Source organism: Oncorhynchus mykiss, chromosome 19 (genome assembly GCF_013265735.2).
Source record: "Oncorhynchus mykiss isolate Arlee chromosome 19, USDA_OmykA_1.1, whole genome shotgun sequence".
NCBI lineage: Eukaryota > Metazoa > Chordata > Actinopteri > Salmoniformes > Salmonidae > Oncorhynchus > Oncorhynchus mykiss.
In genome coordinates, this window is record NC_048583.1 from 58,564,275 (window position 1) to 58,588,817 (window position 24,543).

At 42.8% G+C, this 24,543-nt stretch overlaps 1 protein-coding gene across 1 annotated transcript in view; it reads left to right on the forward strand.

The window, feature by feature from the left end:
* The window catches only part of LOC110498192 (MAM domain-containing glycosylphosphatidylinositol anchor protein 2), a 184,163-nt gene extending 181,731 nt beyond the window's left edge, over window positions 1-2,432 (forward strand). Inside the window, exon 17 of the mRNA XM_036955189.1 lies at window positions 522-2,432. Within this exon, the coding sequence (XP_036811084.1) occupies window positions 522-610 (89 nt within the window). The 3' untranslated portion in view covers window positions 611-2,432. The remainder of the gene's footprint in view (window positions 1-521) is intronic.
* Window positions 2,433-24,543: the final 22,111 nt, after the last annotated feature.

Below are 24,543 nucleotides of genomic sequence, written 5' to 3' on the forward strand. Positions count from 1 at the left end.
TCCCAAATGGTAGATATCAGCGTCTTACATTAAAATATTAGGCTTTAGCTGCTCTGTCGCTTGTACACTGGAGACTGTCGGCTGGGTCTCTTTACTGATTAATAAGGTTCAGTACAAATACTACTAATGGGAATGTTTTTAAGAACCTCTTAACTGAATTTGCTCATATAGTACTTGATGTATTTCGTCAATAAGCATTATTAATGCTTGATGCTGAGCTGCCACTGAAGTATTGTGAGTCTACATTGAGAGAAATCACAATGCATCTCTATATACCAGAGGAGACTCCTCCAGAGAAGAAGAGTACGGTCCTCCTCAGAACAACTAAAAACAATCACATGTATTCTAGTCTTCCTTAAATCAAATACGGAATTGTACATGTTACCCACACGTCATCCCGTTAGCTCAATTAAATCGTTTTGAAATTATTTTCATACATCATCCTTATCTACATCACCAACTTTATCTCTTTCTTTCTCTACTTTCTCTTTCTATCGCTCTATCTTTCTCTATCCCTACAGATCTGAGATCACTGTCTCCTCCCACCGCGCACCATATATGTCAGTTCTTGGTCACACTGACCCTGGTGTTTGTGGGTCATCAGAGGTGACCCCTCTCTCTCAGGAGGAGCAACCTGATGCCGGCCCCACCCCTGTGGAAGAATCTGCAGACTTTGACTGTCTAAACCCCCAAAACTACCAAAGATTCACTCCTCTCCAGTCTTCAGGAGAGCAGCAGCAGTCCAGCGCTGGTCCAGGGTGGAGCATGCAGGAATAAATAAAAAAAACTCAGTCAATCTTGTTTTTTTTTCTGAAATATGCACAGAGAGCATTCCAAGGTCAGGACTCCAGGGTCAGGATGGAGAGCCGGGTTCTCCATAGTAGACGCTCCAGTAGTAGGGGCTACACCTAATTTTTTCCCCCCAAGGTGAAGCCAGTCGAAGCAGAGTGTGGGTGCCATCATTGTGTATATTGGCTCAAGGATCGGAACGGAATGGTACATTTCTGTAAAGCACAAGGACACGTGATGTGGTCCCATTTTTTTTCTTTCCATTTTCCATATGTTATTTGTTTGCTGCTTGTCAAGGCCAAGGAATAACTATAATTCATTGCTTAATGAGATGGGTGTTGAAGAGGTTGATTTTATGTTAAGAGTGTAAATGTACGAAATTCACTCAATAACCCACATTGACCCGAAGCTATTTTTCTCATGAATATGTTAGAGACTGCTATTCCTCTTTGTGTTGTCGCTTTAACCCCTTTTAAAACTCAGAGGCTGCCTAGGGTCGGTTTCATCAAAATATGTATAAACAAACACGTGCATACCTTCTACCCAGAGGCTAAACTTCGACTGCTTAGTGCATTATATGCATATCTGTAAGTCAATTCATCACAATTATTCCTTTGTGGGGGTTTTTTTGAGGTTGCTTAAAATGTTGGTTTCATTAAAAAGTGCATACACTGGTTACTCTACTATGTAGTGGCTGAACTATGGTGTGCCTGGTGTAATCAACCTCTGGACCTTTGCACTCCTCCTCACAGTCAACTCTATTAGATCCTTTCGACCTACTGTAGGGGCTTCTCTGTGTCCCAGATGCACATGAAATATCTCTCTTTCATTATCTAAACGGGATTGATGAGGATTTTTAAAGCTGAAGTAGTCTTGCTTATATTAACAATGGTTGTTGCAATCCAGGCATTTGTATGAAAGGTTAGCATCTCTTTATTTCACTTTCTATTACCTAGCTTCTCCTTTCACCTCCTGACCAATCACTAATCGGTCAGGTCACATGTAGTGCTTAAAGACCAGGGCCCGGTTTCCCAAAAGCATCTTAAGGCTAAATTCATCATTAGAAACTTCTTAAGAGCATGGTTAAATCTCTGAGCTGTTTCCCAAAACCAACGTTCTTAACATTGCACTTGAAAATGCTTGAAATCTAACCACTAGGTGGTTAGTGGTTAGAGTGTTGGACTAGTAACAGCAAGGTTGTAAGTTCAAACCCCCGAGCTGACAAGGTACAAATCTGTCGTTCTGCCCCTGAACACACAGTTAACCCACTGTTCCTAGGCCGTCATTGAAAATAAGAATTTGTTCTTAACTGACTTGCCTAGTTAAATAAAGGTAAAATGAACTTGCCTCGGACCACTCGTAGTACATGTGTGTCGTTAGATGCTTTTTTTGCCCTCCTGCGTCACTCTATAATCAGAAAATCTCTGCTTAACATAGAATCAATCACATGGTTATCTGCGCCGATAAAGTTGACTACAAATACAAAGTTGCCAATGTCTTTTCAATTGATACAATTTCAAGATGCTTGAAATAAAAACCGAGATGACTGCATTCAAATATAAATACAGTACGCTATACGTCTATTTCAATCACTTTGAAATACTATATACAGTGCCTTGCGAAAGTATTCGCCCCCCTTGAACTTTGTGACCTTTTGCCACATTTCAGGCTTCAAACATAAAGATATAAAACTGTATTTTTTGTGAAGAATCAACAACAAGTGGGACACAATCATGAAGTGGAACGACAATTATTGGATATTTCAAACTTTTTTAACAAATCAAAAACTGAAAATTTGGGCGTGCAAAATTATTCAGCCCCTTTACTTTCAGTGCAGCAAACTCTCTCCAGAAGTTCAGTGAGGATCTCTGAATGATCCAATGTTGACCTAAATGACTAATGATGATAAATACAATCCACCTGTGTGTAATCAAGTCTCCGTATAAATGCACCTGCACTGTGATAGTCTCAGAGGTCCGTTAAAAGCGCAGAGAGCATCATGAAGAACAAGGAACACACCAGGCAGGTCCGAGATACTGTTGTGAAGAAGTTTAAAGCCGGATTTGGATACAAAAAGATTTCCCAAGCTGTAAACATCCCAAGGAGCACTGTGCAAGCGATAATATTGAAATGGAAGGAGTATCAGACCACTGCAAATCTACCAAGACCTGGCCGTCCCTCTAAACTTTCAGCTCATACAAGGAGAAGACTGATCAGAGATGCAGCCAAGAGGCCCATGATCACTCTGGATGAACTGCAGAGATCTACAGCTGAGGTGGGAGACTCTGTCCATAGGACAACAATCAGTCGTATATTGCACAAATCTGGCCTTTATGGAAGAGTGGCAAGAAGAAAGCCATTTCTTAAAGATATCCATAAAAAGTGTTGTTTAAAGTTTGCCACAAGCCACCTGGGAGACACACCAAACATGTGGAAGAAGGTGCTCTGGTCAGATGAAACCAAAATGGAAATTTTTGGCAACAATGCAAAACGTTATGTTTGGCGTAAAAGCAACACAGCTCATCAACCTGAACACACCTGACCACACACACTGTCAAACATGGTGGTGGCAGCATCATGGTTTGGGCCTGCTTTTCTTCAGCAGGGACAGGGAAGATGGTTAGAATTGATGGGAAGATGGATGGAGCCAAATACAGGACCATTCTGGAAGAAAACCTGATGGAGTCTGCAAAAGACCTGAGACTGGGACGGAGATTTGTCTTCCCAACAAGACAATGATCCAAAACATAAAGCAAAATCTACAATGGAATGGTTCAAAAATAAACATATCCAGGTGTTAGAATGGCCAAGTCAAAGTCCAGACCTGAATCCAATCGAGAATCTGTGGAAAGAACTGAAAACTGCTGTTCACAAATGCTCTCCATCCAACCTCACTGAGCTCGAGCTGTTTTGCAAGGAGGAATGGGAAAAAATGTCAGTCTCTCGATGTGCAAAACTGATAGAGACATACCCCAAGCGACTTACAGCTGTAATCGCAGCAAAAGGTGGCGCTACAAAGTATTAACTTAAGGGGGCTGAATAATTTTGCACGCCCAATTTTTCAGTTTTTGATTTGTTAAAAAAGTTTGAAATATCCAATAAATGTCGTTCCACTTCATGATTGTGTCCCACTTGTTGTTACAGTTTTATATCTTTATGTTTGAAGCCTGAAATGTGGCAAAAGGTCGCAAAGTTCAAGGGGGCCGAATACTTTCGCAAGGCACTGTATTTCATGTTCAATCAATTGAGTTCTATCTTGCTGCTTGTAGGCTACTGCCTATTTTGTCTCAATATATTTCATAATGCGTAGCCTAACATGTGGCATGGTGTGCTAAATCTTGATTTAGCGCATTATTATAGGGTAAGCATTAGAACAAGCCGCCTCAATATTTGAAGCCATAGGTACTAATATCTTTCTAGGAGCTGATCCATCGTCAGTATTGATGAATAATTCTAATGTTAAGATAAGATTTGAATGGGTAAAACTGATCCGAGAGCAGCGCTGCCTATCTTTCTATTCTATCCTATCAGTGTTGACACATGTCTGTCTCAACGATGCACTAACATGCTGACCAGACCAGACACGTCACGTGTGCGAGCGTTGCAAAATAAATGTAGAAATCCATGTTATTCCATTTTTCCACCCACACTGCTCGCGTGCGCCAACGAGCATCTGCATTGCCAAGGGCTAAAATAGAAGTCATTCCTATTTCTGACGCAGATCGCGCTGCAAGTCCTGCCTCTCCCATCTCCTCATTGGTTTATAGAAGCAGGTACCCATATGCCATCTCCTCATTGGTTATACCCACGTGGGTGATTGAAAGACGACCTGTTTTGCCGGTCGTCGTGGTAATACTATGAAAATTTAGATGCCGATCACCATATAAGTTCAAAGATGAAAAGGCCGGGAAGGAGGAGAGATGACTAGAAACGATTCGGTTGACCTTTTTATGTGTGGATTAATTGTCGGAGTAGAGGACCTTGTGCATTTCAGGTAAAATAACAACTCAATGTTTATATCCCAGGACAAATTAGCTAGCAACAGCAAGCTAGCTAAATAGGATAAATTAGCTAGCATGTGCAAGCTAGCTAGCTAAATTGCCATACATATTTAATGCTTTTCGACCTGTCCCCAAATGAATGTCATTGGTTCAGAGTTTGTTTTGATATTTTAACCTGCGGGTCGTGATCGCGTTTGGTGTTAAAAATACATTTATGCACGATGGCGCATGCGCGCAGACAGTTTGGGTTCCGTGTTAGCGAATGTTCTCTCTGCATGGTGTTTTGGGACACGCATGTTACATCTTCGACCGTTGCAGGAAAGATGCATTGTTAAAACACTCTTAAGCCTAAATTACATCGCTATCAGGAAACTGGGCCCAGGTGCATCGTTTTTACCAGTCAACTTTTTAAGTGTTTCCCAAACAAGCACCTAGAGAGAACATTCGCCAAGAGCGCCATTGTGTCGAGACTGACAGGATCGAAGGTAATGCACAGCTGCTCTCGGATCAGCTTTCTCCATTAAAATCTTACCTTAACGTTATAATTATTCCACAATACTGATGATGGATCAGCTCATAGAGAAATATTAGCTTTGTTATAACACTCAAATCATCCTCTCCTAATTTACCTTACTTTAAGGACAAGTGGTCATCAGGTAGACTAGCGGTTAAGACCGAAAGGTCGCTGTTTCGAATCACCGAGCCGACTAGGGGGGAAAAATCTGTCGATTATGCCCTTGAGCAAGGCACTTAACCCTAGTAAGTCACTCTGGAAAAGAGTGTCTGCTAAATGTCAAGAAAAAAATTACTAAAAAATATTACTGGAGGAAATTCAAGCTCATGTTATTTTATTTCATGTTATAGTAGTTTCTCTCTTGCAACTGCCAGGATTAACATCTGTTTTCAATACAAGTCATTGTCCTGACCTTTGATTTCAGCATGGCTCCATAAAGCACACAAAAAATATGTACCACAAAAAAAGAACAACCTTAAATGTCAATGCTATCTTTCTCTTCCTGCATGAGTTGTACTCATTGATCGTGATACATGCCCATGCATGCTTGTGGCAGTCTTTGGAAGGTTACTTTATGAACAGCTGTTTTTGCATCTTTTGCTAGTCGTCTCGGGATAAGATAAGACGCTGCTGTGTGCCATGAAATCAAGTGCCTTCAGACTTAGTGGAAGATTACGTGAATGGAAAAACCGACATTGGCTAGTGTACCATCCAAGCATTTGCCCCTTAGGCACATTTTTATAGAGAAAGAATCAATCATGCTGTAATCTGCAGCTAACTCTAGTATCAACGGTCAACTCTGCATGTGGTGGCACAGTGTCAAATTATGGATATCTACACAGCTCTCTTTATTTTGACCTAGGCGAATGACTTACTGCCCTTGACAGTCTAGGCTTTTGGAGTGGGACTTGTGCTCAAGCAGAGAAAGGATGGTGGCCAAGCTTTGTCAGAGTGACTGAGCGAGAACGGGGAGCTCTTAGAAATAAGCAATGGGCTCTGACAAAAAAATCGACTTGTAGGGAGGGATGCTTTTGAAGTCTACCAATTCATTTCAGCTGGACCCGCTGAGAAAGACATTATTGTGACTTCGTCCAAGGACTGTGAGAGGAAGACCTCTCAAGTGTGACTCTTACAGCTGATAATGGCCTTGGCTTACCTGGGTGTCTGTCAGTCCACTAGATCAGGCCGTGTGGTTCTCACAGACCTATTTTAGTACTCAAATGAGAGTGTAACTCTACTTTTACAGAAACTGTAAAGACCTTGGAACTACCTGAGACCATGAGTTACCTTAACCAGCTGGTTTTTGAAAAAAAAAAAACTGTATTGTAAAATTACTCTACTATTGTTCGTAAAAAAAAAATGTTTTGGGAGAAAATGTAGATTTCCCTTTTTATTTTCTGAATCCTTTTTTTGTTTTTTTTTACAGAATAATCAGAAATAGGCTGAGGGCCCTATTCCGACTTAGGAAATTACGCCTTTCTTACGCACACCTTTCCTACGCACCTCTCAGTAGGCCGCGACAGTGTTTACAGAGGAAGCAAATGAAGGTAAACGAAACAATGTACTTAAATGGAATGATAATGTAGGCTACACCAACTGAAGGGAAGTAACAGTAAATTGGCAGTAGAATATGTGTGGTTATTAGGCCTACTGGCGGTCGATACTGATAGTGACTAATATTTAACATGATAAAAATAGGAAACAGAGACAGTCAGGGTAGCCTATAACTCAGACATTAGAGAGTGCCCATCCCTGCAAATTTAAAGGCAGTACAATTTAAATTCTGCATATTTCATTTCATAAACTTTACTGTGGGAAAGTTGATATGTTGATATGCTTCAGTTTGCTGCCATATGAATGGTTTCACATTCGTCTCCAGTGATATTGAGGTAAAATATATCTAAAAACAAGTGTCATTTATATTTATAATTCCTTTATCCAAACGGATTACTCATTCACCCAGCTCTTCTTAATAGCTCTTATCCAGCTGTAAATAGCAGTGCAGAATAAAGTAGAAGCTTTTCCCACTTGGAGCCGGTACGTTTGCTAGACCTTATTCATGGTTTATTCTCACGTAAAGGTGGTGGAAATATTAGGGAATTAGTTCAGAATATGGCGTATCTGCAGACACACCTCCGCCACTCTTTCATTCACTCGATCTCCACCCAAAACGAATAGCAGGTGAATAGCATGCTATTCTCATGTTTATATTCAAGGTCAGAATACGCGTAGAGAGAAAAGTGTGTAAAAAAAAGGGAATTACGTTCCATTAACCCATGCTTAACTCGGGTCGGAATCGGGCCCTAAGCAAATGCATATGGTGAACACCACATTATAAAATATTCTATAAGAAACCATTTGTCATTCAAGAAGCACAAGATGACACAAAACAGATTTTGACAAAAATGTAGTACATTTCTCACACAGATTTAGCCCGAGACAGTTCCTCTCAGCAACCTGTTAAAACAGAAGAAAATGTGTTCTTCTCTGTTCAATGAAATTATTAATGTAAATCATAGCATGTGTGGTCACTTTTAATAATGGAAAATATAAAATTTCATTGAACAGTTCGCTTTATAACTTCCATTCTCTCCCATGTCTCTCTATTCAATATTTGATTGCGTTGTTTATCTGCAGACGTTAAAGAGAAAATCCACTCAAACTATATTTTGGTCTTTTTTTCATTAGTCATGATGCATTCAAAACAACTAGGAGCTTCGGACCTCGGAAATCTCAGACGTCAGTATGTTCAAAACAACTGGGAACTCGGGAAAACAAATGAGCTCAGACTGGGAAAAATCGTTTTGGACGGTCATCCAACTCGTCATTTCAAGCTCCGACTTTCTGACCAGAAGATCATTGACATCATGATTTGACCTTGTTTCTTAATGAGTTCCCAGTTGTTTTGAAACGTCATTTCAAGAGGCAAAGTGTTCCTGGCCGCATCATCATGACGATGCAAAATGCATCATGTGATGTAGCCGATGACACTTTCATTTTTGAAAGTCCGATATCTTTAAAACTTCACTGCTGACATGCAAAACATTTTAGGACTGTATCAACAGTGGACTAATGAAAAATATACCAAAAGATACGTTTTTGGCTGGATTTTCCCTCATGACTACTTGTGTTTTATTATTTCAAAGTAATGGATACAGATACAGCAGATACATTTTTCAACACTCCTTTCCATTGCTTCTGGTTTGCTCTGTAATTCTAAACTACTGAACCAAAATATAAACACAACATATAAAGTGTTGGTCCCATGTTTCATGAGCTAAAATAAAAAAATCCCAGAAAGTTACCATATGCATTAAAAAGCTTATTTCTCTCAAAGTTTGTGCACATATTTCGGGGTACTGAGGAGTATTTCTGTTTTTAATAAAGCCCTTTTGTGGGTAAAAACGATTTCCTATTGGCTGGATCTGGCTCGCAAGTAGGTGGGCCCATGCCCCCCCCAGACCCATCCATGGCTGCACCCAGTCATGTGAAATCCATAGATTAGGGCCTAATGAAGTTATTTCAATTGAGTGATTTCCTTTTATGAACTGTAACTCGGTAAAATCTTTGAAAGTGTTGCATGTTGCATTTATATTTTTGTTCAGTAAAAACATACAGTTGAAGTCAGAAGTTTACATACACCTTAGCCAAATACATTTAAACTCAGTTTTCCACCATTCCTGACATTTAATCCTGGTAAAAGTTCCCTGTTTTAGGTCAGTTAGGATCCCCACTTTATTTTAAGAATGTGAAATGTCAGAATAATAGTAGAGATAATAATTTGTTTCAGCTTTTATTTCTTTCATCACATTCCCAGTGGGTCAGATGTTTACATACACTCAATTAGTATTTGGTAGCATTTCCTTTAAATTGTTTAACTTGGGTCAAACGTTTCAGATAGCCTTCCACAAGCTTCCCACAGTAAGTTGGGTGAATTTTGGCCCATTCCTCCTGACAGCGCTGGTGTAACTGAGTCAGGTTTGTAGGCCTCCTTGCTCACACACGCTTTTTCAGTTCTTCCCACTCCAATACCTTGACTTTGTTGTCCTTAAGCCATTTTGCCACAACTTTGGAAGTGTGCTTGTGCTCATTGTCCATTTGCAAGACCCATTTGCGACCAAGCTTTAACTTCCTGACTGATGTCTTGAGATGTTGCTTGAATATATCCACATAATTTTCCTCCTCATGATGCCATCTATTTTGTGAAGTGCACCAGTCCCTCCTGCAGCAAAGCACCCCCACAACATGATGCTGCCACCCATGTGCTTCACGGTTGGGATGTTGTTCTTCGGCTTGCAAGCCTCCCCCTTTTTCCTCCAAACATAACGATGGTCATTATGGCGGGCCGGGCGCAGTGCGCGCTAGCCAAGGTTGCCAGGTGCACGGTGTAGCCTCCGACACATTGGTGCGGCTGGCTTCCGGGTTGTGATGCTGCCACCCATGATGCTGCCACCCCTGTGCTTCACGGTTGGGATGTTGTTCTTCGGCTTGCAAGCCTCCCCCTTTTTCCTCCAAACATAACGATGGTCATTATTGCCAAACAGTTCTATTTTTGTTTCATCAGACCAGAGGACAGTTGCAAACCGTAGTCTGGCTTTTATATGGCGGTTTTGGAGCTGTGGCTTCTTCCTTGCTGAGCGTCCTTTCAGGTTATGTCGATATAGGACTTGTTTTACTGTGGATATAGATACTTTTGTACCTGTTTCCTCCAGCAACTTCACAAGGTCCTTTGCTGTTGTTCTGGGATTGATTTGCACTTTTCACATCAAAGTACGTTCATCTCTAGGAGACAGAACACGCCTCCTTCCTGAGTGGTGTGACGGCTGCGTGGTCCCATGGTATTTATACTTGTGTACTATTGTTTGTACTGATGAACGTGGTACTTCCAGGCGTTTGGAAATTGTTCCCAAGGATGAACCAGACTTGTGGAGGTCTACAATTTTTTTTCTGAGGTCTTGACTGATTTCTTTTGATTTTCCTATGATGTCAAGCAAAGAGGCACTGAGTTTGAAGGTAGACCTTGAAATACATCCACAGGTAGACCTCCAATTGACTCAAATGATGTCAATTAGCCTATCAGCTTCTAAAGCTGTTTAAAGGCACAGTCAACTTAGTGTATGTAAACTTCTGACCCCCTGGAATTGTTATACAGTGAATTATAAGTGAAATAATCTGTCTGTGAACAATTGTTGGAAAATTACTTGTGTCACGTATAAAGTAGATGTCCTAACTGTCTTGCCAGAACTATAGTATTTTAACAAGAGATTTGTGGAGTGGTTGAAAAACGAGTTTTAAAGACTCTAACCTAAATGTATGTTAACTTCCGACTTCAACTGTAAGTACCGCAAGCAAACTCATTTTATTTGATTCATTTCATTGCTTTTTAATGTGTGTCGACAAAACAAATTCTCTCCTAGCCTACCATCTTGAGCCACGTGAGTGTTTCAATTCTACCCTCAAAGTAAACCCATATATTCTATTGTACAGCAGATTTCAACTGGCACTTTAACTCAATAATGCATTTGCTCAAATGGGGACAAAATAAATGTATTATTTGGGGTAATCATTCTCTTGACAACAACACCCCAGAACAGAAGTTTATCTAACTGTATCAGAAAAAAAAATATTTTATAACTTATATTATCTGCAACAGACTTCCAGTCATTATTTGGATTTGATTTCCCAGATGATTGCTTTGCATTATTACGAATAAATACCCTTCAAATGTTTTCATCCTGTGTCATCTGTTTATTAGGACAACAATATATTTCATCATGTTGTTACTCGTCACCAGAAAATAGGTCTTTGAAGAATGTGTCTGTATGATGAGATGATGAGAGATATTTACAGTGATCTATAAAAATACTGCATTGGACCAAATAGTTCCTTTTCGGTAGATTTTTTTTATTTAGACTTCTCACAGTTCTTTGATTCCAAGAAAGCCACAAACACTTGATATCTGTATTCTAACCACAGAGCACCATTGCAACTTCTGTTAACTTTCATTATTGGTGTTTACTGTCCCTTGGCCTTCGTTTAGTCCCTGCTAAACAACTCAATATTTATTTCATACATTGTAATCCCTGGGGATGCCTTTACCAACCTTACCTTGAGTTGAAATGCAATGTGTATCCATCCAGCTTGTGTTCTCACCATTAATACATTGTTTATGTATTCAATAAGTAAACGCTCTTTCCAGAGCCACCGGGAAAAGCATCTTCTCTCAGTGCAGACGAGATGCTGGACCCGGTTTGCATCTGGCCCGGGAGGGCCCCCATCTGCTCCCAGGTGGAGTACAAAGACTCCCTCATGCATATTAGCCGGTAACATTTGGCACCGTTGATGCTAATTTAAAGTTAATCTGAATGTTCTTAACGTGTCAACACAGTAGGTGTCGGATGGGTTTCTTCCTTCCTAATCCGGAACTTTTACCTCACGTGTTATACAGTATGAAGATTACTCTTGAGCCTTAAGGGTTTTGCAGGATTTATATATACTGAACAAATAATATAAACGCAACATGCAACAATTTCAAAGATTTTACTGAGTTAAAGTTAGTATAAGGAAATCAGTCAATTGAAATAAATAAATTAGGCCCTAATTTATGGATTTCACATGACTTGGCAGAGATGTAGCGATGGGTGAGCCTTGGAGAGTATTGGCCCACCCACTTGGCAGCCAGGCCCACCCATTTGGCATCAAGGCCCACCCACTGGGGAGCCAGGCCCAGCCATTCAGAATGAGATTTTTTCCCCACAAAAAGGGTATATTAGAGACAGAAATACTCCTCAGCACCCCCCACCCCTCTCAGATGATTCCGCCGGTGATGAAGCTAGATGTGGAGGTCCTGGGCTGGCGTAGTTAAACTTGGTCTGTGGTTGTGAGGACGGTTGGACGTAGTGCCAAATGATCTAAAACAACGTTGGAGGCAGCTTATGGTAGAGAAATTAACATTAAATGATCTGGCAACATCTATGGTGGACATTCCTGCAGTCAGCAATTGCACACTCCCTCGAACTTGAGACATCTGTGGCGCTGTGTTGTGTGACAAAACTGCACACTTTAAAGTGGCCATTTATTATCCCCAGCAAAAGCTCATGAAACATGGGACCAACACTTTACATGTTGCGTTTATTTTTGTTCAGTGTAGTTTTCATAGCTAGCCATGATCACAGTGAAACGACAGCACAGTATCCTGGGGGTCTGTATCTGACACTATATACGTTGGAGCAGACCTGGGTACTTCAAATAGTATTTGAAATTATTTTGTGCTCGATTAAGCTTGCCAGTGGCAATGGAACCAATGTAATAGTCCTAAAAGTGCAAACTTTGCCCATCTGGCACGCCAACCAGGCTCAAGCAAATGCTCAAAGTATTTTAATACTATCTAAACCCATCCGTTGAGGATGTTTATTGATATTAAGGGTTATTTTCTTGTATGAAAAGAAAACACAGAAGTTATTACAACGAACAAGCTGATTGGTTATCACACAAGTTATGCTGCATAATCCAGATGAGTACAGTACACTTTTACCAGATCCTATTATGGCATCCTGTCGTGGCATCCTGTCATCAGTATCACAGGCTGATCCTGTAAATTGTGTGGCCTGGCACGGAGGCAGTGTCACCTCCATTAACGCTAGGGTGGAAGAGTGATAGCCAAGTAACATGGCACGGTGATGAAAGATATGGAGGCTGTGGAGACACGTACATTTCCCAACTGCCTTCTAAGCTGACATTGACATTTTGTATTCCGCTATAGATGGTATTCTCCAAGGCCATTGGATAATATTTTACGTACTTCTGTTTGTTTGTCTATCTACTGCAGGGCAACTGGCGGCCCGCAAATGCCCTCATCCCCACGAAATGTGGCTGTGCATCAGCAGTTTTTCTCTTGTTATGTCAGTCACTGATAGTCAGTCAATTATTCCATGTCAGCTAACATTTTTTAGATTGCTAAGTTAGTTTAGCAGCCAGCTATCTGAACTTGTTGAATCATGGACGAATTACTGGCCGGGGGGCCCCGTTGATTTTGATGGTCAGTCTACATCAGATACCAGCCGGGGGGCCCCCGTTGATTTTGTTAGTCAGCCTACATCAGATACCGGCCCAGGGGGCCCCTGTTGATTTTGTTAGTCACTCTAAATCAGATACCAGCCGGGGGGCCCCTGTTGATTTTGTTAGTCAGCCTACATCAGATACCGGCCCAGGGGGCCCCTGTTGATTTTGTTAGTCACTCTAAATCAGATACCGGCCGGGGGGGCCTGTTGATTTTGTTAGTCAGTCTAAATCAGATACTGGCCCGGGGGGGGGGGGGGGGGGCGTTGATTTTGTTAGTCAGTCTAAATCAGATATCATATTAAAAACTGCTAACATTTATATGCATCCTATGATGAAATGTGTAATAATAAAATTGCAAAAACAATTCTCCTGAACCTATTTAGGCTTGGGGGTTGACAACTTATTGACTCAAGGAAAATATTTCTCTAAACATAATTCCACTTTCATATTATGGGGTATTGTGTGTAGGCCAGTAACACAAAATAATTTTAAATTCTGTCTGTAACCCAACAGTCTAGCGATGATCAACCACCAACATGACAGAGCTTGATTAAATTTTGAAAGAATTATGTGCAAATATTGTACAGGTGTGCAAAGTTCTTAGAGACTTACCCAGAAAGACTCACGGCTGTTATCGCTGCAAAAGGTGATTCTAACATGTATTGACTCAGGTGGTAGAATACTTATCAAGATATATCAGTCTTTTATTTTCCATAATTATTTATAAAATTGTCAAATTTATCATCCACTTTGACATTACTGTCACGCCCTGGTCTTGGGGTTTTTGTAGGTATTGGGATTGTGGTATAGTTGGGTTGTCTAGAAAAGTCTATGGTTGCCTGAAGTGGTTCTCAATCAGAGGCAGGTGTTTATCGTTGTCTCTGATTGGGAACCATATTTAGGCAGCCATATTCTTTGAGTGTGTTGTGGGTGATTGTTCCTGTCTCTGTGTTAGTTTGCACCAGAATAGGCTGTTTAGGGTTTCATGTTACGTTTATTGTTTTGTATTGTTCTTGTTAATCTTTTATTAAACATGAATCGAAATAACCACGCTGCATTTTGGTCCGCCTCTCCTTCGACGGAAGAAAACTGTAACAATTACAGAGTATTAAATCCATTTAAATCCCACTCGCACACAAAAAAAAATTTGGAAAAAAGTCAAGGGGTGTGAATACTTTCTGAAGGCACTGTATATTTGCGAAAACACATATTACTGTGGCAATGGTAGAATGTGCTGTGTTGTATGCGCCGTCAGATTATAAATCTCCTCCAGCATTAAATTTAATTCATTTAAATTTGTCACAAATCAAGAGATAAGTATGCTAATCATACAGTCAACAAAACACTGGAATAGATCAATATGTATTTCCAGCATTTGCCTTTCTTTTGACTTTAACATTACCCTAAGCATTCATAGTTTAACATTTTCACAAAGGAATACTGTTAATGTTTGATCCCGGATGAGTCCCCAAATGTTGGAAAATATCCTTCTATTGATACCTTCTCCTATGGCCTACAGCTTCCTTGGGTCGGCAGGGTAGCCTAGTGTTGGATTAGTAACCGAAAGGTTGCAAGTTCAAATCCCCGTTCTGCCCCTGAACAGGCAGTTAACCCACTGTTCCTAGGCCATCGTTGAAAATAAGAACTTGTTCTTAACTGACTTGCCTAGTTAAATAAAGATTAAATTAAAAATTCCTGTTGCCTTGTATTTTGCTCCTGTTGTGGTCAGATTGGGATAAGAAAGAAGATAGTTACTTCTAATGTCATACAGATTCCCTCCCGCGTCTCCGATATGAACATCCTCACCTCAGGGAACCTTTAAGAAGAGGACACATCAAAGGAAATTAGAAGGCTTTGAACCCGGTGATCCTCATTTGATCCTTCTCTTGTTCATGTTCTAAAATAACTCTGGAGAACCTTTGGAAAGAGGAGGTTGGATGTCCTTGCTTTCCACAGATTGAAGTCACCATCTATAGTCTGAGTTCTGTTACATCACTATATGGAGAAAACAATATGGAGTCTATTGGCTATTCAGACCACTTATCAGAGCGCTTAGGATCCCATATTTGAATAGAAAACAATCTCCAGAACTATTGTATGTGGTTGGTGTAATGACGTACTGCTTTTGTTTTAATTTATTAGCTATTGTTACTCAATATATTACATACCACTTTCCCAGTGTATCTCAGGGAGAGATGGGATATGCAAAAAAACACATTTACAATTCACACATGCGTAGAAATACACGCTTGTACATGTGTGATATAGGACAAATACAAGCACCCAGTAAATTATTGGTTGTTATTTTCAATTGTTAATATTAATTTGAGTGTCAACCACCCTTTTTTGTGACTGATTCCCTCCAAAAGTATCTGGCAGCTTTGCTTCTCTGAAATACACCACATCACGGACAATACTATATTATGTTATAATATTTGTGATTGGGAAGTTGGAAACTGTGAAGTAGGAAGTTGTAAATCCGACATGACTGTGTTCAAGTGCTTTTAAAGTCGGGAAAAAATTATTCAACCAATAAGATTTTAGGTAAGCTAGCTAACATTACTACTAATCAAGTTAGCTAAAGTTCCTTTGGTTCTGTTTCCCCTTACTGTGGATTCCATCTTTAGAATTGACAATATGGTCAAACTTGCTACATTATCTATATTAATGTGTTTGTAATTCTCAAAAAATGTATTTGTGGTCATCGTTTGGTTTAAAGGTTAAAGGTCAGTGGTCAGTGGTGAAACATCACAACTCAGCAACTCGGGTAAGAAACTTTTCTGCAAGTTTACAACTGGTAATTACGACTTGGGGGTTGTTCAAGTGAAGCTTCCCAGTCTGAACTACAAACTTCCGAGAACTTTGATAGCATGTAAACACCCCGTATGTTTCCTTCATATTTTCCAAAAAGTGAATTGAACTCAATGATTTTCCACCCTTTGCCCTTAGCCTGATGGCAGAGTCCATCAGGAATACCAGGTGTGTTGAATTCAGGAAATCACTGAGCTGATCAATTAGCTAAGTAGCTCAGTGTGGCGTCTAATTGGTGCAAAGTCCTGCAGTACTTGCGGCAATCCAGGAACAGGGTTGTCTACCCCTGGCCTAGTCGGTGATGATTTGAGGCCTTTCCATTAGGTTATGTCTAAAGTGTAATTTATGGTCTGAAGGCCCCACCCAACAAGCAAGGCCATGTATCACCTGTGACAACCCCACCAGGCAAATGTACATCTCAATGTGAAAATTGAAAGGGCAAGTCTCTTTCCAAAAACTGGAATATAATTACAGTCAGACAGCTACCTTGTTGACTCTTTTATTTACCATGTAAAAGCACTGGGAACTTGGACTGCGTAGCTACGATACATCATCTTTAAATGGATTTTCAATTTGGTCTGAGTGTGTTAAGTGGATCAAAAATAGACCACTATACTGTCTGGAAATTCACTTGCCTATTAGCCATAAGTGGGTTGCTCAGTTCTAGGAAATCCTTGTGATTATAGACTGGGTAGTAACAACGCAAGGACATTTCCTCCTTTCTCATTTCTGTAAGGTTGTTATTGTACACGTGTTCTCGTTAAATAAAATGATGCTGTGCACTTACCTCAAATCAGAACTCTGGCTTGTGTACTTGGCCAACCGACGTCTTCCATAGAACTCTGTTTAGATTTGTATGGATGACATCACTCCATACCTGGCGGTGATACAGTCTGTTCCGTGAGGCACATTTAGACGTGGGTCAATGCAGCAGCAATGGTCTGCTATTGAATGAGGGGGATAATACATGAGCGATAAAATGCAAGCAAACATATCCACTAGGCACGATTAAACAGATTGCTCTGTGATACCTTTTTACAAGAAGAGATCTTAAATTGTACTAGGCGCTGTTGTCCTTTTTTCCCCCTTCAAAGGTATGTTGATGGGAAGCACACGCAATTAAAGTCTCTCAGAATGTCAATCTGAAATGACACCCGATTCCCTCTACAGCGCAGTACTTTTGACCATGGTGCCATGTTATAGGGAATAGGGTGCCTTGTTATAGGGAATAGGGTGCCTTGTTATAGGGAATAGGGTGCCGCGTTATAGGGAATAGGGTGCCGCGTTATAGGGAATAGGGTGCCATGTTATAGGGAATAGGGTGCCGCGTTATAGGGAATAGGGTGCCGCGTTATAGGGAATAGGGTGCCTTATTATAGGGAATAGGGTGCCGCGTTATAGGGAATAGGGTGCCTTATTATAGGGAATAGGGTGCCGCGTTATAGGGAATAGGGTGCCTTATTATAGGGAATAGGGTGCCGCGTTATAGGGAATAGGGTACCGCGTTATAGGGAATAGGGTGCCTTATTATAGGGAATAGGGTACCGCGTTATAGGGAATAGGGTGCCTTATTATAGGGAATAGGGTACCGCGTTATAGGGAATAGGGTGCCTTATTATAGGGAATAGGGTACCGCGTTATAGGGAATAGGGTGCCTTATTATAGGGAATAGGGTACCGCGTTATAGGGAATAGGGTGCCTTATTATAGGGAATAGGGTACCGCGTTATAGGGAATAGGTTGCCTTTTCAGATGCAAAATACATCATGACTATTACTGTCCAAACCCTGACTGAGTCTGTGTTAAGTAGTCTTCTGATGCGTGTTCCCTGTGATCTCTGTGTAGTCCCAATTTCTCCCTTTAGCAAGCTTCTACCACTAACCAACCCTGTTTTGTTTTATCCTTCAGTAGGTCATCACCTAGCAGAAATACATTCTGAAAATGTAGGCACTGTGTTTAATCCCTACTGTGTCATGTACGGGAGCAAAACTCCCACTGGAACAAAACTCCCAATTGCTTTGGAAAAAAATATAAAAATGAAAAACACAAAAGCAGTGTTTGAAACATATGGGAAAAAAACATGGGCTGTGGTCTCAGTACGGGGTGATTCTGCTATCTGTTGCTTTGGTGTCTGACCTACGGAGAGACCAACAGCAGGGAATTGGCTCCTCTGGTCTTCTCTTTCGTCTGGCTCTGGGTTAACCTGCGTAAAATCTCTAAAATGTCAATGGGGTTTGTTTGACTGTGACTCTACCCCACTGTCACTTTGGGGTATGAGGTTTGCTCGACTGTGACCCTACCACACTGTCACTTTGGGTATGGGTGAGTAAAATGGAATGTCAATGGGGGGTGTGGCCTTCAAACACTAGAAAATATCACCAGGAGGAGGAGGTGTGAGACACACACACACACACACACACGCACGCAAAACAGACTGGCGGATGTGGGACACGTTCATTATCTCTCCGATGCAACGGTGCTAAAAGTTCCCTTTTTCAACGGCACAGTCTCAAACTACAGCCATATGGATCATACATCCCATTACCTGTGAACTACTGAATTCATCAGGAAGGCCAAGGACATATATAGGCCTGTAGGTGAAAAGGACATTCTGCCTCCTGACCTTTGAGAGACAGCGTTGGTCTTTTAACCCCAAAAATATTTATCTTTGACATCCTGGGAGTCATTCTCCGAGATACACACTCATGCCTCTATACAGTCATTTTAAATCAGATCAAGTTACATTTTAAGGTGACCTGTGGTGTGTGGAATGTGACCAATGGAGCGGACTATAGAGGTAGTTCCTCATTTGCCGTTGCTAACGGTAACCGTGGGTCAAATTAAATCTAATGGAGCATTGTTAGGAACCTTGTGGAAAACTCATCAAATGTAGCTTTAGGGCAGGTAGCCTAGCGGTTAGAAAGGTGAGTCAGCAGCCGGAGGTTTGCCAGTTCAAATCCTTGGTCAGCGGGAAACAATCTGGGGGGGGAAGTGAACTGGCAACCAGAGGGTTGCTGGTATCAAGTCTTGAATGCCATTGCCTGCTGTTGTGACCTTGAGCAAGGCACTCAACCCCCCCCCCCCCCCCCCCCCCCCCACACACACACACACACACAACAACAGCTCCCAAGGGGGGCCCAGTGTGGCACCTCTCCAAATTCTGTGTGTGCGTCTTTCGTTGGGTCAAAAGCGGAAGTCAAATTTCAGTTGGACCTTGTGAGTAATTGACCAATAAAGTGATCTTAGTTTTGACGTAGCCTGGTCCCAGATGTGTTTGTGCTGTCTCGCAAGGACCATACGAGTTGTCAGTACAGCACAATGATCTGTCACAAGGCTAGTTTGATAACGTTCATTTACACAAAGAATCATGGATGAAAATTAGCAAGGCCCAGATAACAGAAGACAACTGATTTGCTGAGGCACTGTTTATTAATGGAGACTAATATTGTCATATGCACACTGCACACCTCGCTCAATAATACCATCCAGCCGTGCTGTTATTATCCATGTTCATAATTCGTACCAATGGTGGTTCATTAGCTGCACCAATCAATGTAACATGAAAAAGATCATCTATTTAAAATGAAAGGACTTATAGCCAGTACTTCTGTAACCTTGTACAGTGCGTTGCACCACATCACACTTGAAGCAGAATGTGGCATGGCACTTCATCAAAGGCCAGTCATTGTTTGGGTCCCGCCATTCGTCTCCTAATGGCCCATCGGCCTTTTTCTCGGAGTAATCACCTTCTTTCTCTTTTAAAGTATTCACTTCCATCTCCAACATGATTTAGAGAGGGACACACAGAGGACCTTCATGGAAATATGTTTTTGTTTGTGGACGTTATGAGGGGCCGTTACGCTGACTTGGTGACATGCATATGAATCCGTCCTGCGTTGACGAGAGAGCTAGTCGTGGAAGGAATTCAATATCAGAATGTGTTTCTCCCCCCCCACCCCCCACCCCCCTCAGCATCTCTCCTCAGCACCTCCCCTCAGCATCTCACCTCAGCACCTCCCCTCAGCATCTCTCCTCAGCACCTCCCCTCAGCATCTCTCCTCAGCACCTCCCCTCAGCATCTCTCCTCAGCACCTCCCCTCAGCATCTCTCCTCAGCACCTCCCCTCAGCATCTCTCCTCAGCACCTCCCCTCAGCATCTCTCCTCAGCACCTCCCCTCAGCATCTCTCCTCAGCACCTCCCCTCAGCACCGTTGAATAAAGAAAAGCTTTTGGGTCTCCATCGTATTTCATCTGTGATCAGATTCCCTATTCAATCATTCCATCTCCTCTCGTGGAGTTCTATAATGGATCAGGGTCAAGGAGTTCTGTAATGGGTCAGGGTCAAGGAGTTTTGTAATGGGTCAAGGTCAAGGAGTTCTGTAATGGGTTAGGGTCAAGGAGTTCTATAATGGGTTAAGGTCAAGGAGTTCTATAATGGGTCAGGGGAGGAGGTTGTTTTGACAGCCCACACATGAGGCAATATAATGTAAATGAGGCGTGGAATGGGAATCCGTAAACTCTGTGTGTGTGTGTGTGTATCTGTGTGTGTGTGTATCTGTGTGTGTATCTGTGTGTGTGTGTGTGTGTGTGTAAGCGCCCCCCCCCCCCCCCCCCCCCCTCCCTATCTGCAGCCAAGCTAATTAAAGGAGCTCAATCCAGCCTTGCTCTGTTCTAAACCATCGAGTGCTGCTCATCTTTCCTTACAGCAGCAGAAGATACTGCTGGAGGACACAAGCCATTCACTCGAGCAAACCAAAGTCATCGTTATGCAATTTTACCCAGATGTCACCAGAGAGAGAGCCATTCCCCACATCCTAATTCTATTTGCATATGACTTTACACTCAGTGATTTCATTTGCATATTATAACTAATTAATTTGTTACCTAAATTATCCATTTTGGTTGGGGGATAGTGTGAAACTATTTAGACGCCCTAAAAGGATGCTAATAACCAAATTACTCTGTTGTCACAACTTCATTATTGTAGTTGATTTCTATATGAGTGATGAAGCAGGTAGGTAAATGCAATGACAAAAATGCAACACTTATATTTAGCTATTTAGGCATGAGATTTTCCAGGGGCGCAACTTTGGTTTTAGAAGTGGGGGACATACAATTATTTTTTAACGTAGGGATAAACACTCTAAACAGCCTACCCGACAGCTTGGAGGAGTCTGCATGGTCATAAAGCACACCGTTTGCCTTGTTTTGTTTCACATTCCAATGATAAAATTGGAGGGTACAAAAATGCTATTTCAGAATATAGAAATGCCTATCTAAACGCCTCTATAAATGCCTATACACAGTACCTTCGGACATGTCCCCCCTTCCCCAGTGAAATTTTCCGCCGCTGAGTTTTCCCCAAGAGCTGGGATGTGGCAGGAATTAAAAAAATACAGACCTGTATGTGATGCAAATCTTCATAAAACAGGATCTGGAGTCTCCATTAAACAGGATTCTGCAGTCTCCATTAAACAGGATTCTGGAGTCTCCATTAAACAGGATTCTGGAGACTCCATTAAACAGGATTCTGGAGACTCCATTAAACAAGATTCTGGAGTCTCCATAAAACAGGATTCAGGAGTCTCCATAAAACAGGATTCTGGAGTCTCCATTAAACAGGATTCTGGAGTCTCCATTAAACAGGATTCTGGAGTCTCCATTAAACACGATTCTGGAGTCTCCATAAGACAGGATTCTGGAGTCTCCATTAAACATGATTCTGGAGTCTCCATAAAACAGGATTCTGGAGTCTCCATAAAACAGGATTCTGGAGTCTCCATAAAACACGATTCTGGAGTCTCCATAAAACACAATTCTGGAGTCTCCTTTTAAACAGGATTCTGGAGTCTCCATTAAACACGATTCTGGAGTCTCCACAAAACAGGATTCTGGAGTCTCCATAAAACAGGATTCTGGAGTCTCCATAAAACAGGATTCTGGAGTCTCCATAAAACAAATGAAATCCTATGTGTGAGTGATGTGCGAGGGTTGCCTTCCTTGCACCTGAACACAGGAGATAACAATGTTCCTGCCACTGACTGTTTATCCAGATGAATTATTCTTTAACATCAAACTCCTCTCCCACAACCTTGTTATTAGGAAGTTGAACTGCCTTCCTATAATCTGGCGTCTCTTTAATCTCTCTTGTTCAGATATGCCTGTATAAATGTCACGCCCTGACCATAGAGAGACTATTCTCTATTTTGGTTAGGTCGGGGTGTGACTAAGGTGGGTAATCTAGGTTATTTTATTTCTATGTTGGTCTGGTATGGAGGCAGCTGTTTAGCATTGTTTCTGATTGGGGATCATATTTAGGCAGCCATTTCCCCACTGTTTTTTTGTGGGATCTTGTTTATGTGTGAGCCTGTGAGCACTCCATAGCTTCACGTGTCGTTTGCTCTTTATTTTTTTGTGCGTTTCACAAATAAAAAGATGTGGAACCCATATCACGCTGCGCCTTGGTCCGAATGTTATTACGACGATCGTGACAGAAGATCCCACCACACCAGGACCAAGCAGCATGCCCAGGAGGAGAAGGTATCCTGGACTTGGGAGGAGATCTTGGATGGGAAGGGATCCTGGACTTGGCAGGAAATCCTGGCAGGACAGGATCGCCTTCCTTGGCGGCAGACGCAAGGAGAGAAGGAAGGACAGCGCCGAAGCCGGGGTTCGCGGCCACAACGGAAGCCACAAAGAACAGCCCCAAAACATTTTTGGGGGTGGGCACACGGGGTGGTCGGCGGAGCCGAGGAGAGAACCAGAGCCCATCTGGGAGAAGATGGAGAAATTGGAAGAGAGTGAACGGAGAGAGCCAGATACCACCTGGGAGGAGATAGAGAGGTGGTCGGTTGACCCAAGGAGAGTACCAGAGCCCGCCAGGGATTCGTTGGAACAGTGTGAGGAGGGATACCGGAGAATGGAGCTGGATAGGAGTATGCGCCAACGCAGGCGTTTGGAGGAACGTGTCATCAGTCTGGTGAAACCTGGGTCGGCTCCACGTATCTGGCCTCCAGTGCGCCTCCCCACTCCGGTACGTCCTGTGTCTCCTCCTCGCACTCTCCTTGAAATATGTGTTCCCAGTCCGGTGCCACCTGTGCCGGCTCCACGTACTAGGCCTCCAGTGCGCCTCCCCAGTCCGGTATGTCCTGTGCCTGCTCCTCGCACGCGCCCTGAAGTGCGTGTCACCAGTCCAGAGCTTCCGGCGACGGTACCCAGTCCAGAGCTTCCGGCGACGGTACCCAGTCCAGAGCTTCCGGCGACGGATCCCAGTCCGGAGCTTCAATCGACGGTTCACAGTACGGAACCTCCTGCGACGGTCCACAGTCCGGAACCTCCTGCGACGGTCCACAGACCGGAACCTCCTGCGATGGTCCACAGTCCGGAACCTCCTGCGACGGTCCACAGACCGGAATCTCATGCGACGGTCCACGTTCCGGAACCTCCTGCGACGGTCCACGGTCCGGAGCGTCCAGGCACGGCGTCCAGTCCTGCTCCATTTCAAGAGTCTTCCTCTGCTCCGATGTCAGGTCCAGGCACGGTGTCCAGTCCCGCTCCAAGGCCGGAGCCTTCCTCTGCGCCGGTATCCAGTCCAGGCACGGCGTCCAGTCCAGCTCGAAGGCCAGAGCCTTCCTCTGCGCCGATACCCAGTCCGGGTACGGTGTCCAGTCCAGCTCCATGGCCAGAGCCTTCCTCTGCGCTGGTGCCTAGTCCAGGCACGGCGTCCAGTTCAGCTCCTAGGCCGGAGCCTTCCTCTGCACCGAAGTCTAGGTCAGGTCCGGTGTCCAGTCCCGCTCCATGGCAGGAGCCTTCTTCTGTGTCGGTGCCCAGTCCAGACACGGCGTCCAGTCCAGCTCCAAGGCCGGAAACTTACTCTGCGCTGATGTCCAGTCCAGGCATGGCATCCAGTCCTGCTCCACGGCCGGAGCCTTCTTCTGCGCCAGGGTCCAGTCCGGGCACGGCGTTCTACCCGGCTCCATGGCCGTGGTCTGGGCGGGGGAAAAGTCCCGGGTACTGTCACGCCCTGACCATAGAGAGCCTTTTTATTCTCTATTTTGGTTAGGGAGGGGTGTGACTAGGGTGGATAATCTAGGTTGTTTTATTTCTATGCTGGCCTGGTATGGTTCCCAATCAGAGGCAGCTGTTTAGCGTTGTTTTTGATCGGGGATCATATTTAGGCTGCCATTTCCCACCTGTGTTTGTGGGATCTTGTTTATGTGTAGTTGCCTGTGAGCACTCCATAGCTTCACGTGTCGTTTGCTCTTTATTGTTTTTGTGCGTTTCACGAATAAAAAGAACCCATATCACGTTGCACCTTGATCCAAATGTTATTTCGACGACCGTGACAATAAATGCCTTTATAAATCTC